The sequence below is a fragment of the Ictalurus furcatus genome, chromosome 2, assembly GCF_023375685.1.
Source record: "Ictalurus furcatus strain D&B chromosome 2, Billie_1.0, whole genome shotgun sequence".
NCBI classification, from domain to species: Eukaryota; Metazoa; Chordata; class Actinopteri; order Siluriformes; family Ictaluridae; genus Ictalurus; species Ictalurus furcatus.
Window position 1 is genome coordinate 31,264,229 of NC_071256.1, and position 19,330 is coordinate 31,283,558.

Sequence of the window (19,330 nt, forward strand, 5' to 3'; positions counted from 1 at the left end):
TCAGTGGAAAGGATCAAGCTCCATGAATGTCTGGCCTTTTGTACAAAGGAGTTGCAAATGTCACAATTTCACGAATTTGCTTACATTTAAACAGTGACCTGAAAATCCTGCAGAATCTTGAATATTTAAGATTTTGAACATTTCCTTTACTTTTAATTGTTTCTTTAAAACCTTGTTTATTTCGAATTATAAATGAAAACAAAACAAAAACATAATTTCAATGTGGTTTCAGACTTTTGGACTGAACTGTATATCTGAGTAAATACTAATCCATGAGCCTTTAAACTTGTGACATGATGAGGATGGCATGATGTTGGAGTCTGGAGGTGAGGATTACTGCTGAGGTAATCCCGTTCGGGTTCTGGTGGCCAGTGACACGTGGTGTTGTAGAAAATGGACACTCTGGGCCATTGGTTTGAAAAGACACTAAAAGATGCCATCTTTGTGAAATTTAGACTGCCATCTCTGAACAGATGAGAGATGTCTGCACCATCATGTATCACCTATGTACCCAGTGTGCTTGTGAAAGTCTGGTCAAATGTCATTCTTTAAAAAAAGTTTCTTTTTCTGGCAGATGACAGGCAGTGACGTTGTTTCATACTGTAGCAAGAGTCACAAATATCACAACTTTGTTGATATTGAGAAGGCTCCTATGATCTCTCTAGGTAGAAATTCAAATTTAAAAGCAAGAATGTCAACACAACAGAAAACCGATCACAGGAACATCAATCTGTAGACTGCCGCATAGCCAACATATACTTTATTCATTTCATATGAAACAAACAAATAAACAAACAAACAAAATTATTCAAAACAAGTAGACAACAGGTGCATATTGAAAAATCAGAAAACCATTCTGACAAAGAATCAAGTCAATTCATCTACTCCTTCAGACAAAAAGAAAGAAATGGGGGGGAAACCCCCAACATTTTGATTTCCTCAAATCAAAACCAACACTAATGAGCCACTGGTGTCAGCTAATGGTTCATCCAAATTCTGACTCACATTACGGTAAAGTCCATTTTTAGCCTTTACCGCAAAGTCATAACAGTATACAACAGGGTCAGAAACAGTGTCACAACCTCAACTCTTCTGCTGTCATGTACAATGTCAGTCTGTCTTGTGCGTCATTACAGCCAATGAGTGGACATGTAGTTATGAGTCATCAGTATCGTTATGTGCTTATTTGTGTCACATATTTTTTGCTTGCTTAAATTCCAATACTACCAACGAATTATGGTCAATCTGATTAAAGCAAATGGATCACACTAGCCATATGGATAGCACTAGCCAACTCCTAAGTGAACTAAATGGCCGTTATGGGCCCCACAGCCAGCAGAGGGCCTCATCACAGGCTGGGGAAAAAAAGCTACTATCAATAGTATGTTAATCCAATTATTTTAAAAATGTATTTGATAAGTAAGGAATTGAACACAATGGTGTGATGTGGCTTGATGCGAAAGGGAATTATTTTCTTATAACAGCATGTGTTTCATTCCTCTTATACCACAGCCATTTGATTGCAATAATTATTAATAAATTTTCATTTATTAACGAATTGTATATAGTTCTATTTAATGTATTTGAACATCTGTATGATGTTATTTCCTGTTATCACTTACATCATAGCAGCTTTAAACAGCTGTTCCATCACCAGCCTCTCTTTTTCTCTTCCTTGGAGTTAAGACAAAAAAAAAATAAAAATCAACTGTCACAGACATCGGTGGCTGAAATCTCAGCAAATTATAAAACCATATAAATTATGTACTAGTTTTTTCTTTTCTTTCAACAACTTGATTTTTTTTTACTAGTTTTGCAAATAAAATATAATGTTCATATCTGATCATATAGCCTATGTTCCCTGGTCAAAAGTGGAAAAAAATGTATGCATGAGTGTTCTGGGAAGTATTATTGCAAAATGCTGAAACATTTTATGGAATGTGAGGCTAGAAAAAAAAAAAAACAAGCACGCATTGAGACTCGCCTACGTGGCAGTTCCTCTGCTGAGGAAATGGCCATTTATCAAATTCTGAAAGTGTCGTATGACTCACGATGACTGCACCATGACCAAACCTCCAACAGTGAACAAGACCATGGCAGGAGCTGTATATTTTCTTTATGTTTATGCACACTACTGGACAGTTATTATGCTCTCTGATGAATACATAACATGTACATAGAGATGAAATGCTCATACAAGACCTATTTCTGTGAAACCACAAACTTCACTTACAGTAATGACACAGACTGCCCACTAGAGGCACTGCAGCGACTTTTCAGCCTGAACTTGCACAGATCTTCCTGATCACCTAAAGGCTCTTTTGCCCCTTCTTTCCCTTCAGGACAACTCTCTCTCTCTCTCTCTCTCTCTCTCTCATTCTCTGTCTCTTTTTCTCTCTTGTTCTTCAGAAGCTGAAATTGGTTCCAGACCTGATCCACTTGCTGACTCGACATTCCACAGTTGGCCGCAGCACCTTTTCAACCCCACGCCTTCGCCAAAAGCAGAGAGAGGAAAAAAATAATCAAGGAAAAAATGCAACTGCACAGAATCTGAAACCTTTTAAGAATGTTAAAACAAAACAACAACAACAACAACAACAACAAAAAGAATCAGGAATGGCCAGAAAGATAAAGAACTGCTTGAACCTATGAATTTATGAATCAATATTTCATAACTGAAAAAGATTTAATAAAAAAAAGGTTTAGCCATCTAGTAGCTGTAGTTGGTGACACATTCCTCAGATCATTTTTGTAAAACTTTCAAGAGCTCATTTACTAAACATAGTTTACTCCAAAAAAAAAGATACCAAATTGTGCCAAGCTCCAGCAAATCTCAGCAGCACAGCTGAGCTTTAACTAGCACCAACCATGCTGAAAAGACCTTTAAATTACTCTCATTCTTTAAGACACACAGTTCATTTCTACCCCTGACATTCTCTCCATGTCCCTGTCTTGCCTCTGTATTGTCAAAAGCTCCACATGCTATCAATTCCTTTCATCTCTAATCACTATGATTATCACATCCAGACAGCACCCAGTATTCAAGTGGAGAGAGAAAGAGAAACAGAGAAAGCAAAGAGGTGAGAGAAAAGTGACATGAACAGGGGGGGACCCCACAGGCAGATGATTTGTGGACTCAAAAATTAATTCTCCTTTTAGCTGGAGGTAATCAAAAAAAGACTAATGAATTAAAAATAGAACCACGTCACAGTCACGGTCTGCAAAAATACTTCTATGGTATAACACTTTGGTACAGATTGTGCGGTTGTGTGTGCATTTGTATCTGGAAATCTGAGCTGGTATGGTCTTTTTTTTTTTGAGTATTTCTTTTTTGTAATGCTAAAAATATGATGAACCAGATGGATATCTACGAAACATATACATGGTTATAAACTGAGTTGCCAAAAAGAGTTAACGTGAAGAATAAAAAGCAGAACACTATGCGCGTATCAGCCACTTTGAGACGATTTTTAAACTGGTGGATTCTGATTGGTTGGTGTGCAGGTATGACGCAACAGTCCATATAGGGGTGGAGTTCCACCTTCATGTTTGATTGACATCTGCTGCGCTCCACACAGCTTTCTAAATGTCACCACAAAAAACCCTTGAAACAAAACAAAACAAAACATGAAGTCAGTTCAATTAGTCCTCATGTGTGCAGGCCAGTTTTCTGAGTCATTCATAATGATCTATCACTCTTCATTATTCCCCTTGCTCGTTTAGCTCCATGTCCGACACCAGGATATTTTTCTCTGCCTCTTCAAATGAGCTGAGGTTAGTACGACTGTAACGAGCGCCCTCATAGGAGCCGGCAGAGCCAGAGCTCCTCCTCCGATACAGATAAACTCCGCCCACAATGAGGGCAATCAGGACCAGGACAGCCAGCAGGATAAGAACGAGAGCAGGAAGATGATCTACATCGGCTACAGAAACACACAGAGAGAGATTTACTCACAGAGAGAGATAATGATAATTATTATTATCATTATCATTATCAAGTCGCATGAGCCTAAAAATTCTGCATTGAATAAGATTCTCTTGATTAGTGTAGGATTGTCAGACATAACACAATGTAGCTGAGTAAACGTGGCACTGTACCTGATACAACAGATGCCTCCAGTCCTATGAGAACAAAGGGAAAAGAAAATCAAAATATGGTCAAAAAGCAGCCTTGTTTGTAGCTGAGTTTCTTTTACCTGAGCAAGTGTTATAATTGAAGTAACAAATGCTTTCTGTGACCCCCCCACCCCCCAACCTTCGCAGCTTTCTCTGGAATTCCCTTCCTCTAACTATCAGACAATCAGACAATCCCTCCCACGCTCCATATTTTACTCCTGTCTCAAAACCCACCTGTTCTCCAAAGCGTCCAACATTTCTGCAACTTAGCTCACTCCGGATGTACAGTATGTTTATTAATTTCTGTTTTCTTCTCCTGTTATTTTCTTTTTACAATTTCTTTCTTTTCTTTTGCTTATGTCCGTCTGTGTTTAACTTTTGTCAGCATTTTGGGGTCAGTGAAAAGTGTGCTATATATCAAATTATTATTATTATCCATCCATCCATTTTCCATACTGCTTATCATGCACAGGGTCACAGGGGAGTTTGAAACCTATCCCAGGGAGCTCAGGGCACAAGGCAGGGGACATGCTGGATGGGGTGCCAACCTATCGCAGGGCATAATCACACATTACAGACAAATTGGAAATGCCAATCAACCTACAAGACATGTCTTTGGACTGGGTGAGGTAACCGGAGTACCTGGAGGAAACCCCCCAATTTTAATCCGTTACAAATCAGTAATGTCTGTTTTCTGGAGCCCCACATGATGTAGAAGTCCTGTTCAAATCGACTTCACACAAAAGTAATAACTAAACCTGGTGTGTCATATTATTATTGTTTATACCACAGCGCTGCTGAATACTTGAAGCTGATTGGTCAGAAGGTGCTGATGAATGTTCTATAGTAGCTAGCCTCTAGCAAAAGTTTATATTATAATACACTTGTTCTAATACCTTATCATTTCTGTAGCTAATATGTAGGCCATGTATGCCATGGCAGTTGTCAAACTGCTGTGGTATAAGAGGAATAAATCACTTTAGGATATGTTGTTATTGGAAAAGAGTCAACTTTCTAGTGGTAACTGTAACTCCACTTCATGTTGTGCCACATCACACCATCCTGTCTTTGATTATTTTGATATAACAGCACACCCTGTCATGTTTTATTCCGTACTTACTGAAATTATATTTCTGAACTTTGACTAGTAAAACAAAGTCAGCTCAAATGGTGGCTACAACACATAACATAAAGAGATTGTCTGTGTGTGAGATCCTATACCGCTCTCATTTGTGTATTTGGCCATAGACCACTTAATCATTTGAGGATTCGTTTGGAGTGTGTGTTAGGATGTAATGCCCTACCTCGTGGCCGTTTACAGATGACCCCATGTGTGCGGTTCTTGCAGGATCCAGGTTTCCAGAGCCCTGTGTTACTCTGTACCCAGAAGCAGCTGTTAGCAGAAAGCATGCTCAGATTACCGTCCTGCTGCTCCCAGTTAGTGTACTCCACCACCGAACTGTCCGGCCACTGCAGGCTGCCTCCTGCTTAACACAACAAGAGCGAGACAGGTAGAGTTTCAACATACAGTATGAAAAAAAATCACAGACTGACCGGCTGTTAATTTAATCCAAATATAATATTTGGATTAGGTAACATTTTGTTTGAACCAATATTCTTGGCTACTCTGAGGTAATGGTTCAAGTAGAATATATCACTCCTGATGGCTGGGTGGAGGTTACCTTTGGGATTGAAGGTCATGCCAAGCCAGGCGCCATGAGCCTGCTCCTGGTAGCTCTGAATGTGCTCCCATACAAAACCATTCTCACTCTCATCCTGCACTGAGAGTAGCTCTGCTCCCACTGAGAGAAAGACACAGACGGAAGGAGAAAGAGGAAAAGATCACACTAACCACCAGTGTATTCCATTTATGCATATTTCTAAACATACATACATTGCAAGTCAGATGCTTTTCCATACCAGTTCAATCAATATTAGTGCCGTAGAGTACAGAATTCGTAAATAAGTAAGGAATCGAATGAATTGGGACAACATTCTCTGTCCTGAAGCCTCTCTTGTGGTGGAAAACTTAAAGAAACAGCTTTACTGCTATTACAAAGTACTGCCATTAGAGACTCCTTTCATAAATGTTCAAACAATCCTCCATACTTAAAGCTTCAGACATATCAATAATTATAAGTTTTCCTTTGTTAAATAAATAACACCCCCCCACCCCCCCCCCCCCACACACACACACACAGTTTACTTAGACTGGAGAATGGAGCATCCACTATACAATCACTGTGATTTAGTTGTTACTATAGAAACAATAACGTATTAGAACAAATACATTCATATAATCCTGTTTTTTATCTTGCAGCCAAACTACAACGTGTCCCAAAAGTCTCCATACATAGGGGAAATTAACACTTTTTAGCAAAATGTCTTCCAAAATGTTTCATAAATATTTTATATTATGTATATTTTTTTCAGAAGCCTTTAAGAATACCACTGACAAAAGATGCATTGAAATCATTCTCATGGCTGGATCGGGAAGCTGTCGCAAGGTTGCGATGGACTTTAACAGGAAGCATGGCCAGCACATCACACACAACACTGCTGCCAAATTTATTAACACATTCAGAAAGACTGGAAGTTTTGCAGACCGACCGAGAAGTGGACGTCCACGAACATCCACTGACGAAGGAACAACCACAGTGGTGCTGGCAAACATAACCCCCTATGTATGGAAACTTTTGGCCCACCCAGTATTGTCAGATAGCACTGTTGCTATAGAAAACACCTTCTGACCAATCAGATTTGAGGATTCAAGAGCACTGTGGTAAAAGTGTTAAATACGTGTTCCACTCAAAGAGGCAAATCGTTGTATTTGACTTATTATCTGGCTGCCCTCTGATCCTAATTGTAACTATAAATTAGGATCTCTTTACTAATGGCACTGTAGGTGTACCTGGAGGGTAAATCTGTTAACCAATAGATTAAGGCTCAGATCATAAGTCACAATTACACAATTATGTTGTGTGCTACCAGAGCCTAATTAGGGTGATCAAGAGTGGTTGTTATGTGTGTACATGTGCGCGCGTTACCTTTCTTGCAAGTGTGCTCGGCCTCGTGCTGTAGCCGCAGCTGGTTCAGGTTAAACGCGTAACAGTGGTTTCTAAATGGAACCCAGGACCAGTTCCCGACTGACTGAAGGCAGTGACCCGGATACATCCACCTGTGATCTACTGCTCGCTCTGACAGAGAACAAGGTGTCGCAAGCATAAAATATCACACTGTCTGTGTTCTTAGTGCTAAACTAGCTTTATGAGGACTAATCTTAAAGTACGATCATGTCATATCAGAATTACAGTAATTACAAGGTGATGGCTCAGAGCTGTTCATGTCTTCTGACAAAATAAATTAGTTATTAGTTATTAATAAATTAAACTACAGAAATGCACGTAATCCTTTAATGTCTTTTAGACAGAAAGTGATACTGTACTATTTATTATACAGTCAATGATAAAAGATGATGGAGAATGTTCTCCTGACATAATACTCCTAATTTCATTCACTTTGGAAGCTGCTGCTGTTGTTTAGTCAGATAGCGTGGTGCCAGCATGTCCTCAACTGGTAATTACGAGGTTTATGAAGACGTGATTGCTTTCTATCAGCCAGGATCTTGTAATTACCTCAACTCTGACATGACATGAGCGCACTATTACACTGGTATCAATATACATTTTCGATTTTAAAAACACCATACCTGTATTCATTTCACAGATGGTTGTGTCCAATTTGGCATTACAGGATGACATAGACCACTGGCCACTGATGGTCATGTGACCACACCCAGCCATCAGATTGGGCTCTCCATCGCGCCAGTTGCTGAAAGTAACTTCCTCCTCGCCCAGCCATCTGTATCCACGGCCCTAGAGATACAAAGTGTCATTTACACATTTGGCTTGACATTTAAACGTGTAGCATGGCATTTGCAGACCGCAGAGAACACACACGTACACACACACACACACAAACACACTCACCCCGTCACTGTGTAGTGCAATCCAGGCAGGCTTGCGGAGGACATTGAGTAAGAGTGTGAGGTACGCTTGCTGCTGTGGGTCTTGTACCGACGCCAGACTACCATTAACAGACTCACACACATGCAGGGCCCCCTCCCAGTCTAGCCGAGATTGTAACACACGGTACTGTTTGCCCTTAAACTCCAGCTGGCCCTCAGCAACAGGGGGAAGAAGGTCCACACCAGGGGGAATAGCAGGGTCTGACACAAAACACATAAACACACACATTCTTTACATATTGAAGCCCTCAACATATGTAGCCCATTTATCATGATTATTAAAACAACACAAGCACGGGATTTCATATACTAAATCTAATGAAAAAACCACATCGGTACTCAGATGTGTAACAGTTACCTTTGTTTTTCATGCAGATGTAGCCATGTTTCTCTGACTCACATCCTCGAGATGCCCACATTCCCGTGGTTCTGTGAGGACTAACGTGTAGTAGCACCACACAATTCGTCTAGTGAAACACACACATGAAAAGATAACAGATGGAGTTATCAAAGAGATAAATAGTAAGTATTTCACATGTGAGGAAAATTGACCAAATGTACTGAAGAATAAAGGAATAAAAAATAATCAGAAAAGTAAAAATGACAAAAAGGGTAAATAGCAATTTGGACTGTACATTCGTAAATAAGAACTGCTCCAAACAGGAAGCAACACAACTTGGGGTTGTTTTCCAGCAACGGTTACAGTGGCAACAGTCACACGTTCAGCACAAAAGTGTGTGGTTTGGCAAGACGAGGCAAAAATAAATAATTACATAATTGGAACATCAAACAGTTGATGAAAGTGATGAAGAGGAAATCACAACACGCTATCAGCACACTAGGATGATGTGTGACACAGTAACCAATCAGTAATAAACCGTGTTGCTCATCTGACCCCAAGTACTGTTAGTTCTTAATCATATACTAAAACCATACATCGTTGTATCGTTAGTTCATAGATTTTAGTTTATAGGTACTATGCACATGACATATATATATATTTTTCATACCGGATTTTTGTTTTGTCCACTGTTGTTCACTGGCTCCCCAGGGCCCCAGTTTGTATAGCTAAGTAAACCAGGCTCTGCCCACTTGAAGTGTCCCTGAGAATCTGAGGTAAGCCCCAACCACAGATGAAAACTCGAGTTGGGCAGCAGAGTCACCAGGAATGCTACAGAACCGAGGATGAGAAAGATCTTTACGTCACATATTTCGCTAGCAGTAAAATAATCTCTGTTACGGAAAGATCTATATAATATATAATATATCAATATTCTAGGTAACATTTGGATTGCATCCAAACCATGCTCATGTAAAGGAAGGAAGCCTGAGCATTCAAGAAATCTACACAAGTAAACTCTAGATCTTAAGCATGCTTTGTATCGCAAGAGGAAAGCCAGCCATCTGACCTCTTAATATAAGAGTGTGTACTTCACACGATGAGGGTTTGGATATAGAGCAATGCTAAAGTGAACACTAACAGCCTGAACATGGTGTGATGGTGTTTTAAAATAATCTGAATGCTTCAGCAATTGTACTTTGCTTAACAGTTGCGATTTCATACATAATAGATTTGTGTGTGTGTGTGTTGGTACCTTGCTCAATGTGAGAGGGCACTGTGGCCAGTGTTGCCCCTTGAGTTTGGCACATCATCCGGGCAGCAGACCATGTGACACGCCTCGCCTCCTCTTTCCCAAACACCTTATAACACTATCAGAAATAAATGGAGTCAAATTACATACAGTACATATTTTCAGATTCGAACATTTTTACATCCAATTTTGCCATTTGCCAGTTCCCATTCTCTCCTCCTAGTGTACAATCGTTACTAATCTGCGAGTGTGAAGACTAAATGGCCTGCACTTATACAGCGCTTTTATCCAAAGCGCTTTACCCATTCACCCATTCACACACACACTCACACACCTGTGGTAGCAGAACTGCCATGCAAGGCGCTAAATTGCCATCGGGAGCAACTTAGGGTTCGGTGTCTTGCCCAACTACACTTCGGCATGTGGAGTCACGTGGGCCGGGAATCGAACCGCCAACCCTACGATTAGTGGACAATCCTCTCTACCACCCATAGACTAACCATGCTTTCTCCAAGACAGACATGATGTCAGCCACACCTTTTTTTGGACTGCTGCTAAGGTAACATCACAGGGTAGCTTCACACTCTTGGAAGGGAGCACTAACTTCCCTACTGTGTTGACATGAATAGACAGACACCTGTGATTGGTTAGCCTCCTCCTAAATGACTGAGGTAAAAGTAAGCAAGTCATTCCTCTCAAACAGACAGCCAAATGACCTTGACCTCCTGGTTATTGTTTGGCTGTGTCAAGATTTGTGTCAACTTGTGATCAGCATTCATTTTCAATAAATCACTACCGATGATGTTATTCCATGGCAATATTATCATAATAAGAGGTCAATTTGATTTAAAGACACTAATAATGCTCGATGCACACATAAGGAGTGAGGTGTAGTGTATTTATTTTGTTTTACCTTGTGCAGGAATGGACTCCAGCCATCAGGACAGCCTGCTGGGATGAGTGGGGGAGCCGGAGTGGGAGGAGGTGTGCCTGTTACATTTACTCTCTTACACACATAGGGCATATCTAAATGACACTTTTTATCTGCCCATTCCCCTGAGAGAGTGAAAGAGAGAGATAGGGAGTAAGCTATAACCATCATATATGTGGGTGTCCACAAAGACTGAGAAACAGATTTTTTGAGAGAAGGGGAAAGAAAGACGGAAAGAAGATGTGCATTGTCGAACCTTTAGATGCAGATATGTGGACACATTTGCGGTCTCTAGTGAGGGGACGAGGTTGGCCAAGTCCCCAGGACACATAGTTGAGCACAGAGTGATCAGACCACCGGAATCGTCCATCGTTCTCAAATGTGTGTAGTCCAATCCACCAGAGATCAGTCTCAATCCTCGACATCTGGAGGAAGACATGAATAGACATAAACACATGCAGAAATAAAAAGTTACACAGAGAAAGGATACTAAGTACATTTTTATGTTAACTCTAGACTATACTTAGTCACATTTTAGAATTTTGTGTCTTACAGGATGTTTACACCCGTGAGCATACCTTGCGCAGAGTGCCTGCCAGGAACTGTTTCTCACTGGCAGAATGTATGGAGGCGAGAGAGCCACCAAACCAGGAACAGATCCTCTGGGCCTGCCCCCATGTAGAGCGATGCTCAAACAGCTTATACTGAGCTTCTTGGAAATCAACCCAGTCCAGACCAGAGTCTACACACACACACACACACACACACACACACACACACATATTTCACTCAATTTGATTTTCACTAAGATGCGATCACTACCATCACCTGATTCGTAATCAGCTTGTGGAGAGTTTAATACACATGTCATGTGTCATATCACAAGAACACACACACACACACACACACAGACACGCTCTATATATCTCTCAGTCCCAGTGCAGTGGTGTGGCCTTTGTACCTGTCAGTCCCAGTGAAGGAGATGTGGCCTCTGTTCATGTCACTTACAGTGAAGGAGGCGTGGCCTTTTTACCTGTCAGTCCCAGTGAAGGAGGTGTGGCCTCTGTTCATGTCACTTACAGTGAAGGAGGCGTGGTCTTTGTACCTGTCAGTCCCAGTGAAGGAGGTGTGGCCTCTGTTCATGTCACTTACAGTGAAGGAGGCATGGCCTTTGTACCTGTCAGTCTCAGTGAAAAAGACTAGGGGTGCTTCTCATTTCTTATTTGTGCATCCTTGCTTCCTTTCCTTGCGTCTTAGCTCCACCCCCTTAGGATGCAAAGGAAGGATGCAAGGATGAGATGCGAGGAGAGAGGAATCGAAGCAATGGAATATCCTCGCTCTCTCAAGCGTCACTTCAAAGCGACGTCAATTACTGATGACTGTGCTCAGCTGGATTTCCTCACTGCACTTCAGGGATCTGCCGTTATGTTGTTGGAGCTTGATTAATAACGACATTCTTAATAAAGCAAAATGCACTGATAATATGTGAAATGTTTGGGTTCTTCAACAATGAATTAATGAACAATACATAATATATCACAGCTTTTGTGCAGCTTTGCATATCCAAACATGCAAGGATCAATTATGGCATTTTTACACTGCATGGTACGGCTCAACTCGACTCTGCTCGCTTTTTGGGGGCTTTCCACTGTGCATAGAACCTGGTAATTTTTTTTTTTAGTACCACCTCGGTCGAGGTTCCGAACGAGCTGAGCCGATACTAAATGTGATCCATGCACTGAGGGAGTAAGGAATTCTCCTTAATGAGCGCTTCTGTATTGTGCCTGAATAAATGTGTGTCATTTAATACATACTTTGCGTATGGTAATATTCTATTAATTGAAAATGATGTATCATTTATATCCATCCATCCATCTTCTATACCGCTTAATCCTTTTCAGGGTCACGGGGAAACCTGGAGCCTATCCCAGGGAGCATCGGGCACAAGGCGGGGTTCACCCTGGACAGGGTGCCAATCCATCGCAGGGCAATCATTTATATCATTACAGATAAAATTACAAAATTTTTTCATCTCGCTTGTTACCGGTTTCCAAACTTATTTATTGAAGTCACTCCTGTCGCAGCTGAATCTAACTTAGTCATATATACACTACGTAGGTTCTAGAACGCAGTTATTTTACATCCTTAATAGGGTCCATGTTCAGTGAACAGGAAAAGCATTTAGAATATGGCCTGACTGTGTTTTTGTACAGGGCTTCGATAATACATTATTCCTGCGTGAAGGCGAGTGGAAGATGGTACCCAAACTGCAGTGGAAAAGCAAGCTCAGAAAAGTAAAGCGAGTCGAGTTGAGCCGTACCGTGCAGTGGGAAAGCGGCTTTAATTACAATCCTCATTGTAAGAATATTCATCATTTTTCACATAAAATTCCATCACATCATCGAAAGACATTTTGTTTGAGATTATGGCAGATGTAAAGGAGGAGGGGAATTTATACGTGCATGAGGTTTTTCGACAAGAAACAAACCGCACAGGATACACCAGTGTATCCTCGCTCCTAACTCCTCTGGAAGCTTCCTCACTCCTCTTTCCTCGCCGTGCAATTAGAGAATTGATATGTCCTTCAATATGGTTGACGTCGATTGATTTCCGGGTCACGGGCTAGAAAACGGAGGAGCGAGGAAATGAGGAAGCATCAATTTGAGTACTGAGAAGCACCCATGGCCTCTATACCTGCCAGTCCAAGAGAAGCATGTCGCCTCTGTACCTTATGAAGGTATCCCAATGAAGGGGTGTGGCCTTAGCGCATGTCTCTGTCTGTCAGGCCAACTGGGAAGCATGGCCTTTGACTCCTCAAAACACTTTGACACATTTTCACACATAAACGATTTGCACAGTAACTTATTCTATCTATTCTATTAATTTTATAACACAATATGTGTATTGTGTTGTCTTGGAAGGAGAAATACACATCTATAATCCCACACACACAAGCATACAAAAACGTACACAGAATAAATAATTACAGACCTTCAGCAGGCTCAGGTTCTACCTCAGCTTTCCCTGAATCAAAGAAAACATCACATTTAGTGTGTGTGTGTTTGTGTGTGTGTGTGTGAGAGTGAAAGAGAGAGAGAGACAGAGAGAGATATTAAAAAAGAGTACCTTTTGGTACTTTGCAGATCCAGTCTAGTTCAGAATTACAGTCAGCCTTTACCCAGTTCATATCTGCCACATTAGCTGCTCCACACAGTGCTGAGCTATACGGACCCCTTCCAAAGTTCTGATACGAGACCTGATGGGACACGTATCATTTTAAAAAATGGACAGATATTTAACTAATCTTTATACAAGCTTTTTATGTTTGGGTTTTACTTACGTGAATACTTATATAATTCTTATATGATAAGTGGGTGATATAATGTGATGAACTGTAATATAATACAAATAGAAATTGAGAGATACTGCATGTGTCCCACTTACAGCAGATCCATCACTCCATGTCCAGCTGTCACTGATTCGGCGTGATATGCCAATCCAGAACCAGTGCTGCTCATGATCCTCCTCCACTCTGGGCATACAACCAAAAAGAGATATAATTCCCAGTCACGCTGTGACAACTGTGATCATTTGACAACTTTTGTACCAGTGTCTAATTGATATTAGTATACAATCCAGCACTAGACATGCACTTGACCACGTACTTACCCAAAGGCCTCATGGAGGACCTGAAACATAAAGGTCTCCTCATCTGGGTTGGCAAAGCTGACTAGTTCAGCTCCGTGTTTCCGACAAAACATATGAGCTTGGATCCATGTGAGCTTCTTCTCTAGGTCACCGGCATGAAAGACCTGTACAGGTCAGCAGTGAGAACACACACACAAACACACACACACAAACAACAAGTTCAAGTGACAAACCCACAAAACCTCTTAACTTTGGATATACACTCACCGTCCACTTTAATAGGAACGCCTGCAGCTGTCCTATCAACCAATCATGTGGCAGCAGTACAATGTAAAAAAATCGGCCAGATACAAGTCCTGAGCTTCAGTTAATGTTCACATCAACCATCAGAATGGGGAAAAAATGTGATCTCTGCCGACTTTAACCGTGGCATGGCTGTTTGTGCCAGGCTACAACAGCAGAATACCAGCAGAATGCGTACAGGCCCACCCAAGCTACAGCTGAAGATCAGAAGAAAAAAAAAACAGATTTTTTTCCTATCTTCAACGAGTTTCGCTGGGTCAGTGCCCATGATAGCCTCAGATGCTTGTTCTTCGCTAACCTAATATAATATCGTGGAACCTAATGTGGTCTTCTGCGGTTGTAGCCCATCCAATTCAAGGTTTTAGTATGTTGTGCATTATGAGATGCTTTTCTGCTCACCACGGTTGTAAAGAGAGAATGCAGTTTCACCACAGGATCGTCGCTCAGTCAGTGTTTTTTTTTTAATTTTCACATCATTCTGTGTAAACTCTAGCGGCTATGATGTGTGAAATTCCTAGTTTCTAAAATACTCAGCCCTTCTAGCACCAACAACGATGCCATGGTTAAAGTCACATTTTTTCCCATTCTGATTTTTGATATGCATATGAACTGAAGCTCTTGACCTGTATCTGCACGGTTTTATGCATTGTGCTGCTGCCACATGATTGGCTGATTGGATAACTGTATAAATCAGCGTCGTGGAAATCCACCTATAAGAATTTGAAGAGACAGAACTCGTATACGTGCAAAACACGTATTACTTTATTAGTAAGATTTTCAATAACTGAGAAGCGCTCTGTGACAAGTCAAGAGCACTTCTGCTGAGGTTTTGTTACAGTGAGTATTTATTAGAAATGATTATATATATATATGCGCCTCTGGTGGATTTTTATGAAAACAGGATCTCGTGTATGTTCTTTAGTTAGTTCACATAGTCAGGTAATATATTATTACTAAGTAAATACTGATTAATGGTCATTATTTATTATAAGTCAGTTTTATCACCACAATGAGCATCTGTACAGGTGTTCCTATTCAAGTGAACAGTGACTGTATATTCATACATATCCACAAGTTCACACCCACCTTGTAGCAGTGATGCAATGTGCTGGAGCTCTTCCAATCTGGGAGACAGGACCCTGTGATGGGGGGTGTGGGCTGGGGTATAGGGGGGCTTGGGGAAAATGAAGAGCCCTTGTCCTGTCTGCAGATGTACTTAGAGCGTGCGCTTACACACTCCTTTACCTCCCACAGGCCCGTAGCATGGCCTGTTGCCATGGCTACACATCCGCCTTTAAGAGGAGCTAAAGAGGTTTAAAAAATAACAAAGTCCATGAGAGAGATGGACGAGTCATCAGTGTATTTAACAAGACCATGACAATCTGTCCTGATATGTATGCTAAAAGAAAATCCCAGTCATTTTTCCATTCCCGTCAACAAGGGCATTTTAAAGAAATATGCCAGTGCTTTTCAACCCAGATCTCTATCGTGATCTTCTGCATCATGGGTGCTATTATGCCCAAAAAATTTATACATTATGGTGTACCGAGAAATGACTGGAAAACCTGTTTACTCAAAATTCACTTATAATAGAAGTCTAAGGGCAGTTGTTGAACTCCAATTTTTTTGTAATGTTTTAATTAATTATTCATAAAAATACATTTGTAAATTCTGTATAATTCCTCCCTTCAAAGATGGGACTTTCTTGAGGGAAGAGTTTGTGGCTATGCACAATGAGTGGATCCAACGTAACTTGGAATATTTATTTTTTGATTATTGTATTGCTCCAGTGTTGGAAAGCTGGATGAAACTACACATGAACAGCTTTGTTAGGAATTTTTCTCATGTCAATCTTATTTTAAGACTTTTATTCTTGAGTGTAGTGCTTGTAGTTTTGAATTTGTGTTATATTAAACATTTATTTACAGAATTTAACAACTGCCCTTAGACTTTCATTATAGTGAGCTTCAAGTAAGCAAGTTGTTTTCTCTTTTCTCAGTACAGGGAAACGTGATGAAATGCATATCAGTGATAATCAAACACAAGCTACAGATGCAATATACTGTATATAAATTATATAAATTAGATTGAGACATGCTAGAGTATTCCTTTAAATAAGTGATTGAAATAGGGTGAATAGTCAAGAATGCAAATATTCACATGGGAGTTTAATGCCTGATCATAAAAATAATTAATAAATAAGGGTAATAAATACCACAAGCCAATCTAAATATCATATAACTAACTGGTAAGTCCGGCCAAATTTGCCTGTCATTTTCTGAAGCATGAAAAGTGACACAGTGCCAGTATGACTCATTGGACTGGACAGAAATGGATGTGTTTTTTGGTGTGGAAATGGAAAGATTCTGTCTCCATGAGCGCGTGTGTGTGTGTGTGTGTGTGTGTGTGTGTGTGTGTGTACCTGGCTGGTCTCTGTTCCAGTTAGTGTAGGTCAGTTGCTCTCCAGTGAGCCAGCGGAAAGGGCCAGTGGTGTTCTCATTATGCAGCCCCAGCCAGAAATGGTCGTCTGAACGGCCAAACACCAAACTGTTCACAAACGCCTGCTCAAACCTACAGTCGAGCATACACATATTATTTAGTGTGGTCTCGCTATACTGATAGCACTCCTAATAATGAGTCACTGCGGACTAGGGATGTAACCCTAAATGGTTTCAAAAACAGTATGAGGAGCACTATTTCTTTTTTGAAAGCTTTCCTGAACGTTTCACATGGCATGTGGTTGAGACTAAAGATGCGCATAGATTTCTCTCAACCAAGGTTGTAGAGACCTAGTTAAACACTAGGACCATCAGTGAGACCCAGTAAACTGTGCAACAGCTACAGTCCTGGAGTTCTTACAGGAACGTTTCTCAGCAAGGTTGGCTCCATCTACAATTAGGGTCCACGTGGCTGCCATTTCGGCCAGCCACACCCCTATTGATGGAGTCTTCTGACAGACCATACCCTCAGTATGATGGAGTGAGTATATTCGTTCCCTCCGCGTGAAGCTCACACAACGTTGAGTTCCCTTTGAAAGGTAACATCTGCATGTAACCATGTTCCCTGAGAAGGGCATGACTGGGGCATGTCTATGAATTGCGTCTTTGCTTCAGACAATAGAGGCTGATGGTGTGGTTCACAGGTGCAGTTTTATAGTCATGCGATGCACGTAATTGCCATGTCACCTGACCACGGCAGGCATGATTTCACACGGACTTTCGATACTAGTCACGCGCGATAGTGAATACTAGGCACTTCTAGGCACTTCCCTAGGCACTTCCCACAGCATGAAACTCACTCAACATCTCATTCCCTTCTCAGAGAACAGGGTTACCCCAGTCGTTTTTTCTAGTGTTTTCCCAAGTTTCTGGGGGCATAGTGTTAGGGATCATTTTAAAAAATCCGGGTTTAGGCCATGCCCACTTTCGGTTAAATCTGAATACAGATACATCAATCAGCCATAACATTAAAACAACTGACAGGTTAAGTGAGTACCAATGATGATTTCATTACAATGGCACCTGCCAAGAGGTGGGATATATTAGGCAGCAAGTGAACAGTCTGTTTTTTGATGTTGATGTGTTGGAAGCAGAAAAAATGGGCAAGTGTAAGTATCTGACCGACTTTGACAACAGCCCAAAGTTCTGATGGCTAGACGACTTGGTCAGAGCATCTCCAAAACGGCAGGCTGTGTGCGGTGTTCCCGGTATGCAGTGGTTAGTACCTACAAAAACTGGGGAAGAGATGGCACCAGAATGCACTATGGGAAGAAGGCAGGAAGAAGGAAGAAGGCAGTGGAAGAAGGCAGTGTAATGCTCTGGGCAATGCTCTGCTGGGAAAACTGTTACTTTGACATGTACCAGATACCTAAACACTGCTGCAGACCAAGTACACCCCTTCACGGTAACGATATTTCCTAATGGCAGTGGCCTCTTTCAGCAGGATAACGCACCCTGCCACACTGCAAAAATTGATCAGGAGTGGTTTGAGGAACATGACAAAGAGTTCAAGGTGCTCACTTTGGAGATATTCACCTCCAAATTCCTCAGGTCTCAATCTGATCAAGCATCTGTGGGATCTATGGGTTGCAGGACAAACAAGTCCAATCCATGGAGGATCCACCTCGCAACTTACTGTACATCTTGGTGCCAGATACCACAGCGCACCTACAGAGATCAGGTGGAATCCATGCCTCGACAGGCCAGAGTTGTTATGGCTGTTTGGTGTATAGATACAGATACAGATAGTGGCATTGCGTTACACCCACAGTGTGTACTCTTTGCTTAGTTTTTTCGTTTAAGAAGCCAATGTTGATATTTAAACTTTACCTGTTGTTGATTACAGCTACCGTGGCATTGTAGTTCGCACACACTCTTCTAGCACTGTTGAAAGATACAGACTCCTCTCCAACCCAGAAGCAGGCAGGACTGTGCCATTTCCATCCCTGTAAATTAGTTGTTTTTTTAAAAAAAGGGAAGCCAGGGGGAATAGAAAGACATGAGGTTTAGAGAGACAGGAGTCTGCCAGACATTACGTCAGGGACAGGATGTGCGTTCATAACCCTGAATAACTTCTAATACAGATGATCTCACAGAGTATGATTACAAAACTTATTCAAATAGGTAGGAACAACACAACATTCGTATTGGTAGAGTACACACAACTAACACCAGTTTTGAACTGGATTCAAGTCAGACATGAGTCATGTATTTT

The 19,330-nt window shown here is 41.1% G+C and overlaps 1 protein-coding gene across 2 annotated transcripts in view; it reads right to left on the reverse strand.

The window, feature by feature from the left end:
* Positions 1 to 743: 743 nt before the first annotated feature.
* The window catches only part of mrc2 (mannose receptor, C type 2), a 50,321-nt gene continuing 31,734 nt past the window's right edge, over positions 744 to 19,330 (reverse strand). Inside the window, exons 10-29 of one of the 2 annotated variants that reach the window (XM_053614484.1) lie at positions 18,946 to 19,061; positions 17,040 to 17,188; positions 15,704 to 15,921; positions 14,336 to 14,478; positions 14,111 to 14,198; positions 13,793 to 13,922; positions 13,658 to 13,690; positions 11,245 to 11,408; positions 10,923 to 11,091; positions 10,649 to 10,791; positions 9,739 to 9,853; positions 9,154 to 9,314; positions 8,502 to 8,610; positions 8,106 to 8,344; positions 7,826 to 7,991; positions 7,164 to 7,313; positions 5,799 to 5,918; positions 5,421 to 5,603; positions 4,099 to 4,122; positions 744 to 3,923 (exon numbers count right to left, since the gene is read on the reverse strand). In XM_053614484.1, the coding sequence (XP_053470459.1) occupies positions 3,703 to 3,923; positions 4,099 to 4,122; positions 5,421 to 5,603; positions 5,799 to 5,918; positions 7,164 to 7,313; positions 7,826 to 7,991; positions 8,106 to 8,344; positions 8,502 to 8,610; positions 9,154 to 9,314; positions 9,739 to 9,853; positions 10,649 to 10,791; positions 10,923 to 11,091; positions 11,245 to 11,408; positions 13,658 to 13,690; positions 13,793 to 13,922; positions 14,111 to 14,198; positions 14,336 to 14,478; positions 15,704 to 15,921; positions 17,040 to 17,188; positions 18,946 to 19,061 (2,841 nt within the window). In that variant the 3' untranslated portion in view covers positions 744 to 3,702. The remainder of the gene's footprint in view (positions 3,924 to 4,098; positions 4,123 to 5,420; positions 5,604 to 5,798; positions 5,919 to 7,163; positions 7,314 to 7,825; positions 7,992 to 8,105; positions 8,345 to 8,501; positions 8,611 to 9,153; positions 9,315 to 9,738; positions 9,854 to 10,648; positions 10,792 to 10,922; positions 11,092 to 11,244; positions 11,409 to 13,657; positions 13,691 to 13,792; positions 13,923 to 14,110; positions 14,199 to 14,335; positions 14,479 to 15,703; positions 15,922 to 17,039; positions 17,189 to 18,945; positions 19,062 to 19,330) is intronic. The other variant, XM_053614493.1, reaches the window with a different exon arrangement.